Source organism: Penaeus chinensis, chromosome 39 (assembly GCF_019202785.1).
Source record: "Penaeus chinensis breed Huanghai No. 1 chromosome 39, ASM1920278v2, whole genome shotgun sequence".
NCBI lineage: Eukaryota > Metazoa > Arthropoda > Malacostraca > Decapoda > Penaeidae > Penaeus > Penaeus chinensis.
This window is the reverse complement of record NC_061857.1, coordinates 23,871,871-23,881,870: the sequence shown is the minus strand read 5'-3', so window position 1 is coordinate 23,881,870 and position 10,000 is coordinate 23,871,871. Positions and strand designations below refer to the sequence as shown.

Sequence of the window (10,000 nt, the reverse complement as noted above, 5' to 3'; positions counted from 1 at the left end):
AACTAATGGTCTTGTTTTAGCAAATATGCACTTCATGGAAAATAGCCATATCAGTGAAAAACAGTGCCTGGATGTTTAATTCATCTGCAGACAATAATCAAAAGCCACTACAACCATACATAAGATTGATTTCCTACTTTTTATTATATGGGACATAATGAAATATACCAATATATTAACTTGAGCATCATGAAATAAATAGAATGGCTTCATATTGCTTATCATTTGAATCACCTTGAGATTTTATTGTTTAACCTCTTATAGCCGCACATGCCTATAGCTGTCATGAAAAAGTAACTCATTATGACAGGTTCAGTTATAGGGGACACAACTAGCTAAAGCAAGTCGAGCAGGAAGTTCCACTACATGCAGTGAACATACATACTGACAATGCACCCAAAAAGGTTTGTCATTAAAAAGAAAAATTCTACATCCTGCAGATCATACAGATTATACAGAGGACATTTGTTGACCTTTTATGTCATTGTTTATACTAAGCAGAAATCAACTGTATATCATATGCTTTGTGTCTGCTCCCCACCCAATAAAAAATAAATTGTAATAAATAAACAAATAAACAAATAAATAAACAAATAAAAGAAAAACTTATGTCTACTGGATGAGAAGGGGGAGTATTACTCAAAAACTATTGGTTTGCAACAATTATCAACACTGAATAAATTCTGATCACGGTCATACTTGATTGACGAAAAAAAATACCAGGTTCCATTCCGTTCAGTTCACCTCTAGTTAAATCTGACTAGGCTTGAGTACATTACATTCTTACTTTAAAATAAAAATTATACCAAAAAAAAAAAAAAAAAAAATTAAAATGTGGATAGGTTTCACGAGGTCTGACCTGCTTAGGTTGTGCTGCTTTACACGAGGTTGGGTTCACTTTTGGGGGACTATTATCTATTTATCCATTATATACAAATTACATAAAATCAACAAAAACATTTTTTTGTCTAAATTCAATGTAGTAAAGTGTCAAAAATGCAAACTCACCCACAGCCTATCAGACTAGAGCACTATAAGATCTCTTAACTAATCAGTTTTTATCAAAAACTAATGTACACATCTACAAGACGTCCACAATGGCATTTAATTGGTATTTTCTTCCCACAATTATGTTAGCAGTGCAATCTTTAGGCTAAATCGTTTTAATACAGTGTCAAGTTCTTCAGCAAAGGTTAAATAAATTACCATCACTTATTTTCCGACAAGATAGAATTTGCTAGAGACATCCACAGGTGCTATCTTACTAAAACGTAAATCAAGGAGGTTTATCTTTCAGGCTACAGCTCCAAAGATACTAAGGTCAGCGAGACGAGAGGGTAAACATAGATTCAGGATAATGCCGAGAAAGATCTGTAAACTGAATAGCACAGAGGAGAGTTTATGCCGATTCAGTGGCAGGTGGTTAACGTTACATACAAACATGACCGCATAATACTGCTCAAATGCCGTTCAAAAGTCATGCAAGTTCAAAATTTACTGATCGTCTGCCAGCTAAATGTAAATCTTTAAAAAATGCAAGTAACATCCAGCTTCTCAGAGGGTGTTGAACTTCTGTTTCTCTACATCTTCTGCTAACTAAAAACTACAAAAAGAAATACACCCATTACATATCCCTTACAACTGAACCTTATAATGATAATTATCTATCATAATTAAATCCAAATGTCACTAAACACTGCAAATCTTAGTCCTTAAAAAGTTCATCCCGAAATAGTGAAGATTTAAAAGAATTAGCAAGACAACATATAAACCATCTCTATCTTCCACTGCAAGGAGAGATTAAAGAAAAAAAACGAAAATATATAAAATAAGGCTTCGTTCCAAGACCAAGAGACACACATGAAAAATTCAGCAAGGCGAGGAAAGGGGAAAGCCAAAAGGTCGAGGCAATTCCTTCCAAGATGGGATCAGCTGATGGACAATGACATGTAAACAAAACCTTTTCACTCACATGTTTTGGCTTGGAAATGGCCCGTCCTCCTGTCACACCAGAGGGAATCTTGACCCCTGTTGAAGATGTAGTATTTGTCAGTTTGCAACACCTCCATTGCTCTCTGCAACACGTGCAACCGGACAATTGCGGCACATGGGTGGTTATTTGACACATCGATCCTCCACGGCCATTCTGTCCACTCCCCTCTCATGGAGGACGCAGTTACGGAGGAACTCTGACCTTTTGCGAGAGACTTTTGACCTTTTCCGAGCTCTTAGGGGAGGTTGCTGAGTGCAAAATGGCTCTCTTTGATTCCCTTGAGATTGATTTATGCCTGTTTAATATTGCTTTCATGATAGTCATGGGCTGGCAGGGATTTACTCTATGTTCTGGTACATTAAACTGCTTTGATTTATAGACTTTTTATTATTTTGGTTATATAAATGATGTGCTATTTTGTGTGCTTAATCTTGTAATTGCAAATTAAGCTTATAAAGAAGAGCAGCTTTCAGTGGCCATCCACGTTTTAATCATACATGGAAACGGACACTTTCTACAATACGCCTAAAAGACCGCCACGTTTAAAAGCAAATTCTGTTCGGTTTATGGGAAATTTTGGTTAAAAACTCTAAAGCACAATGTTTTAACTCATAGATTCCGTTTCCTGTATGAGAAATGTCTAATGTGGGATTCTTTCAAAATCCAGGAATTCTAAAGTTTAAATGTGTCAAAATGGAAATATCTCAAGTCACGAAATATATTATGAATATGATCGGGGTTTCTTAAAGACCATAATGGATGTGAATTATAAAAGTCTATAAAGACTGCACAGAATCATTGTAACAAGAAAGAAAATCATATATCATATTACCGATCATAATCCGGGCCAAGATATATCGTAATGCTTTTATTATCATTACTGTTATTATTGTCATCATTGTTATTATCATCATCATTATTATTACTATTATCATTATTATCACCATTATTATTGTTGTTATTGCAATCATATCATACTTGTTACTATAATCATTATCATCATTATCATATCTGTTGAGAAGGGATAAGGAACAGTTTATCAGTAATCTTGCAGAGGAGGTCGAAAGCCATTTCCTAGTAAATGACCTTCGTCCTGCCTATCAAGCCCTGAGAAAGCTGAACTCCAAGCCCTCCTCACAGACGACTGCAGTCCACTCAGCAAGTGGCCAAATAATCTCAGATCCTGATGGGGTGCATGTGCGTTGGGCTTATTTTGTATGGGAGTATTTTGAGCAGTTGTATCAGGAGTTAACATGGATGCGGGTAATGTTGAGATTCCTCTGCCAGACCCACCCATCAGCGAGGATCCAACCTCCCTGACTGAAGTCAGGTGGGCGATCTCCAAGCTGAAGAGTGGTAAAGCAGCAGGTGTTTGTGGCATCCCAGCTGAATTGTTAAAGGCTGGTGGAGAACCTATGGCAAGGGGCTTGCATGCTGTCCTGTCTGCCATCTGGCAGACTGGTACCATTCCCCCTGACCTGCTGAGGGGTGTGGCCATCCCTCTCTGGAAGGGGAAAGGGGATCGGTGGGACTGCAGCAATCACCGAGGCATTATACTACTCAGTATACCAGGCAAGCTACTTCCTAATGAGATGTATCAGAGACCACCTGCTGAGGCACCAAAGGCCGGAGCAATCTGGATTCACTCCTGGTAAGTCCACAATAGACCGCATCCTGGCGCTTCGAGTCACTGTAGAGAGCCGTCGTGAGTTCGGACGTGGGCTGCTCGCAGCCTACATCGACCTCAAGAAGGCGTTTGATACGGTGCATCGCGAATCACTCTGGGAGATCCTGAGGCTAAGAGGAATTCCAACAAGGATTGTTGGATTAATAGCAAACCTGTATACAGGCACTGAAAGTGCTGTAAAGTGTGGTGGGGGCCTGTCGAGCTTCTCCCCTGTTAGTTCAGGCGTGAGGCAAGGCTGTGTTCTTGCACCAACACTTTTCAACACTTGCATGGATTGGATACTGGGTAGAGCTACTGTCCAAAGTCACTGTGGAGCAACTCCTTAACATTGCTGATTATGTTGCCATTCTATCTGAATCTCTGGAAACCCTAATGGCGGCTCTTGATGCATTTAGCAAAGAAGCGAAGCCCCTGGGGCTAGAGGTCTCCTGGACCAAAACCAAGATCCAGGATTTTAGGGACCCTGTGCAGTCAGTACGTGCTTGCGGTGAAAACATCGAAGTCACAGAGAGTTTTATATACCTCGGTAGTGCATTTCACAACTCTGGGCTGTCAGACCAGGAAGTCAGTAGACGGATTGGCCTGGCAGCAGGGGATCATTCTTGTTATTGTTTTTATTATTATCATCATTATCCTTATCATTATTATTATTGTAATCACCAACATTATCAATATTATTATTGTAATCACCAACATTATCATTCTTATTATTATCTTTATTATTATTATCATTATCGTTATTATTATCAATATTATATTTTCTTATCATTACTATTATCATTATTATTATCATTATTATTATTATTATTATCATCCATATCATCATTATCATTATCTTTATCATTATCATTTCCTTTAGTAGTATCATTATTGTCATAATCATCTTTATCATTATCATTATCAATATTATTATCATTATTACTATTTTTCATCATTATTATTGTTAGTTTTATTATCATCAGTATCTCCTTAACATTATAATGATTTATAATGATTTTTTTCATAGTTATCATTATAATCATCATTGCAATAAACATTGTCACAATCATTATTGGTACTGTTATTGTTAGTAGTGATATCCTTATTATTATTATTATTATTATTACTATTATTATTATTATCATTATTATTATTATCATCATCTTTATTATTATTATTATTGTTTATCAACACGGCAATTATTATTATTGTTATCATTATCATTATTATTATAATTATCATTATCATTGTTATTCATATGTTCCTTTATCATCATCATAGTTATCATTATGAATATATTTACCAGTTATTATAATTGTCATTTTTTATTATTGTTATTACTATCATTATCATTATTATTTTCATAACTTTCATTGTCATTTTTATCATTACTATCTTCCTTACTGATATTAGCATTAATGTTATTATCATTATTATTAGAGTTATTGTTATCAATGCTCTCCTTATTTCCAATAGTTCAGTACTTATTCCATTACGGATCATTCTTATCATAGTTATGATATCATTAGCAGCATTATCGTTATAATGATAATGATAACCAATATTATCATTTTTAAAATTACAATCATCATTTTTGCTTCTACATGCATTCATATCAACATAAGCATCATTATCATTACTGCCACAATTAATTGCTACAGCACTTGTTATCATCAATATCATCATTATCAGCTCCATAAAGGTCATTATTCGTGTATATTAACATCATTACTATCGCATTAATACAACAGATGATTCTCCTCATCATAATCAGTCATCATTACTGAGCCCAATACACACTGTCATTAATTCCTATAATCAACATCATTGTCATTAACCTTTTCATTAGCCTCATTAGCGACACTGTAATGAGTCAACATATAGATTTTAAAAACGCACCGACGCACCCAATGGCCGACAGACAATGACCTTTGAAAAAAAATTGAATGGTGAAAGGCGTGATCAGCTGTCCTAATAAGAAGGCATTCGATAGCCTTCATTCAACGAGGTGTCCGCCTCTCCTTCGAGATTAAAGAGATTAGACACACGAAGACTTCACTTACGCAATCGAACAATGCCGAAGTCGTTGTGTCGATCCGCCATTATGTTCGTTTGCGATGGTTATTGCAATATCTTCGTTTTTTTTTTTTTTTTGCGAGGGCTAAATTGATTTCTTTGGATTGTTTAGATTTATTATTTTTTTAGGGGGGGGGGGATGGGTAAGAAATGAGTATTTGATTTTCTATTTTTTTTTTTTTTTTTTATGACTGCGAGCGGCCGCTGATTAAGTATAGATATCATAACAATGGGGTACAAAAAAATAACTTTCGTTTACTGTTATTGTTTTACTTGACTTGGGTGTAAGTATGGAATGAACACACAGACATGTACAAATGGTTTAAGCTACTACTCAAATTCACACACATATACACACCTAGACGATGATGGTGATGATAATGCTGATAATGACTCTGATGATGATAACGCTTGTTATAATAATGACGGTAAGGATAGTAGTGCAGATAATATCTAATATCTATTAATGAATATCACCGATAACAATATTATCAATAAAAATGATATTGCTACTAATAATACCATCTCATACAATGATACCATAGTAATTGTAACTGAAATCACAACTGAAACTTACATGTTCCAAAATGCACGTTTCGCTTGCAGCCCATAACATGCATGCAGACACATCGCACAGGAAGCGCCACCGCTGCCGGCAGGAAGTACGTTAATAACTCTTTTAAAACTATATCGGATACTGTTGACTACGCTTACTTTCTTTCTTTTTTATAATGTCCTTGAATATGTGTGTGTATGCACACACACACACACATACACACACACACACACATACATACACACATTTACACACACACACACACAAACACACACACACACACAAACACACACACATACACACACACACACATATATATATACATATACATATACATATACATTATATATACACACGTACAAACACACACACACACACACACAAACACACACACACACACACACACACATATATATATGTATGTGTGTGTGTGTGTGTGTGTGTGTGTGTGTGTGTGTGTGTGTGTATGCTCGCGCGTGTATTTGTATGTGTGTGCGTGATCATCATTATCATAATTCAACATCCATTCATTCCACTCAAGGGTTTAGACTTCCTCGATTCATTACTAATAGGTTGTTTGGCAGTATCATCCTTGCCTGATTGGATGCCCCTCCTCGTCAAACGCGGTTCAGCGCGCTACCAATTTGTTATATATATATATATATATATATATATATATATATATATATATATTTATATATTTATATATATACATATATACATATATGTATAAATATATGTGTATATATATGTGCATATATACATATATATGTATGTATACATGGTATATATACATATACACATATATGTACATATAGATATATATATACACACATACATATACATATACATACATTATATGTATATGTATATATATGTGTCTTTGTGTTTATGATTATATATATACAGATATATTTATACATATATACATGTAATTATACACACACACGCATTTATATATATATATATATATATATATCTGAGTCATTAATGAAAACTATATTTGAATAAGATCTGTACTGAAAACATATTTTAAGAAAGCACTTCCTGCCCGTGAAATCCGACAGGAAACCTTTTGTTTACTGTTACTTTTTAGAGTCCCTCTTTTTAATAAGTGTTTCCTGTTCTGAGGAAATAATGTATTTTGTGTTGCCTCCATAGATTCTTAATAAAGAATGAAGGCAATGAAAGAGAATAATATGGAGAGGGAAATCGTGAATGGATATAAAGAAAAATCTCTTGTGAATAATATATGGAGTAAATCTTTTGTAAGCTTATCAGTTCGAAGTTCTTAGGAGTTAATACATTATGTTTTAATCGCAAATAAGGGCGTTGCCTCCTTAGATTCTTAATTACAAAAGAAAATGATATGGAAAGGAAAGCTGTTATTGGTTATAAAGAAAAGAAATCCCTTCGTGAATTATATATGATATACATCCTTCGTGACGTAATTGGTTCAAGGACTAATCGATACAGTTTCCTTATTCAAGGTTATTTGACCTTTATGTCTGTTATGTTATATGTTCCTTTTTCTAAGACTATTGAACATTTGACGGGAAAAATAATAAATGCTTGACACTGTCTTTATTATCGTACGTTTTTAGAATTTGAATTTACTTTAGAATAGACAGTGTTATTGTTAATGTTGTCATAATAAAAAGGCATGTCTTAGCTTCATTCACGAAAAAAAACAATTGACCATCGATAATGATAGAGCCAATAGAAGTCCTGACCGCAACCCTTTCTTCGGACAGAACGCTCAACTAAACAAAGAAACCATTCCATAAACTACACATGTCACATTATAAATTCCCTCAAAAACTATCATTACTCATCACCCATTATCTACAAAGAACGATATATAAAAAAAAATAATAATAAACCTGCTACCCAAAACTGCACATTTCCACTAATTTCCCGAACTATGTTTCTTTGTTGCTTTCTTTGCTTCTTCTTTTTTTCTCTCCTTTTTTGTCTTTTACGCCCTCTCGCATCTCGAACGCCCTTGATGTGTGACGTTGTTCCCGGTCGATGGCATTGTCCTTCTGAACAAAGGGCTTCGAGACGTGTCGTATTTCACACTGCAGAGGCGAAACACAAGGCCTCAGGACATTGTATTGGAAGAATACGTATTTATAATTCATTTTCTTGCCTGCTCCTTTAATGGTTTTAATGCTTCTTTGCTGGAAGATGATTGACTGTATTTTATTTTGTTATTATGGATGAATTGGGGATTGCTGGAAGATGATTGACTTTATTTCATTCTATTATTGAGGATGAATTGGGGATAATGGTAAGCGAGAATAAAGATCTTTATAAGAAGGGAAAAAAGGAAAAAAACAAACACAGTTCGAAAAATGCGAATCTATCCTTCAAAAAAATCACATTACCTTGTATTTCCCATATTAATTTTCAAAAGAAAATACAAAAATCCGAAAACATATCATAAGAATGTCGAAATTTATTGAATACACACCCATACTTCAAAGGTTTCCCCGGATCGCCTTGTATAACAGGATCCAATACAGCGCGTCAGGTTTCGATTCCCTCGACTCGAACCGGATTCCAATTATTTCCTGCTCTGTGATCAGTGGCTCGGGTTAGGGAGGTCGGCCACACCTAAGAGCGGAAGTCGAGGGTTTAGTGAAAGCGAGGCAGAGGGACAAATGCTCACCAGGTGCTCAGCGTCGCCCTTCAAAGCTGTTCGAGATCGTATGCTAACACACGCACGCAAATGCACACACCTACACACACACACACACGCACGCACGCACGCATTCACGCACACCCACCCACTTACCCACACACACACACACACACACACACACACACACACACACACACACACACACACACACACACACACATTCACACACACGAACACTCATCAGGCACCACAGTCCGTTGCAACTGATATACACACACAAGTTCATCTGCTACAAAAATGCTACAATATTCTGGCATCACGTGTCATTTCGTCAGTGAAATATGTCTGTCAATTATCATTTCCGATATTTTACGAGAATAATCATGCTATTACAACATCATTCATGTTACTATCATCCTTTGCCCTCTTTATTATCTAGTATTATCACGTATGCATCACTTTATCGCTATATCGATGTCCCGTCTCAGAGTAAGACGAAATATAACCATTCATTCTGTAATTTCCTAATGTCACTTTTTTCGCATCATTTGGAATGCATAGAGGGATCGAATTCTCCGTATGATCTCAAACCAGCTGGACTTGGAATACTGAAAGGAATTGAATTCTCTGTATGATTTCCAACCAGTTGCTCTTGAAACGATATGTTTCAATTGTTCAAGGACTTTATCCCATTCCGTAATTAAAATATAACTTTCCTATATGCGTGTTTACGATATGTCGGTGTATGTGATTATGTATTTATATTTAGTTATATCAATATCTATCTATATTCATCTATATATATATATATATATTTTCTATATATCTATCAATATCTTTATCTATATATCTGTCTATATATTTATCTATATGTATCTATATATGTATATATATTTATATATATATATGTATATGTATATATGTCCAGGCTAAATCTATATCTATATATCAATATCTAGGCTATAACTATATCTGTCTATATATACGTATATAAAGAGATAGATACATAGAAGGACAAACTGACAGGTAGATAAATTGATAGTAACAGATGGACGCATACAT

The 10,000-nt window shown here is 35.0% G+C and overlaps 1 protein-coding gene across 3 annotated transcripts in view; it reads right to left on the bottom strand.

Annotated features, from left to right (window-relative positions):
• LOC125046387 (phosphatidylinositide phosphatase SAC2-like) overlaps nt 1-6,382 on the bottom strand; it is a 47,461-nt gene extending 41,079 nt beyond the window's left edge. For 2 of the 3 annotated variants that reach the window (XM_047644130.1, XM_047644132.1), the window contains exon 1: nt 1,973-2,180. In XM_047644130.1, coding sequence (XP_047500086.1) covers nt 1,973-2,165 — 193 coding nt within the window. In that variant the 5' untranslated portion in view covers nt 2,166-2,180. Of the gene's footprint in view, nt 1-1,972; nt 2,181-6,312 lie in introns of those variants that run through there. The other variant, XM_047644131.1, reaches the window with a different exon arrangement.
• Nucleotides 6,383-10,000: the final 3,618 nt, after the last annotated feature.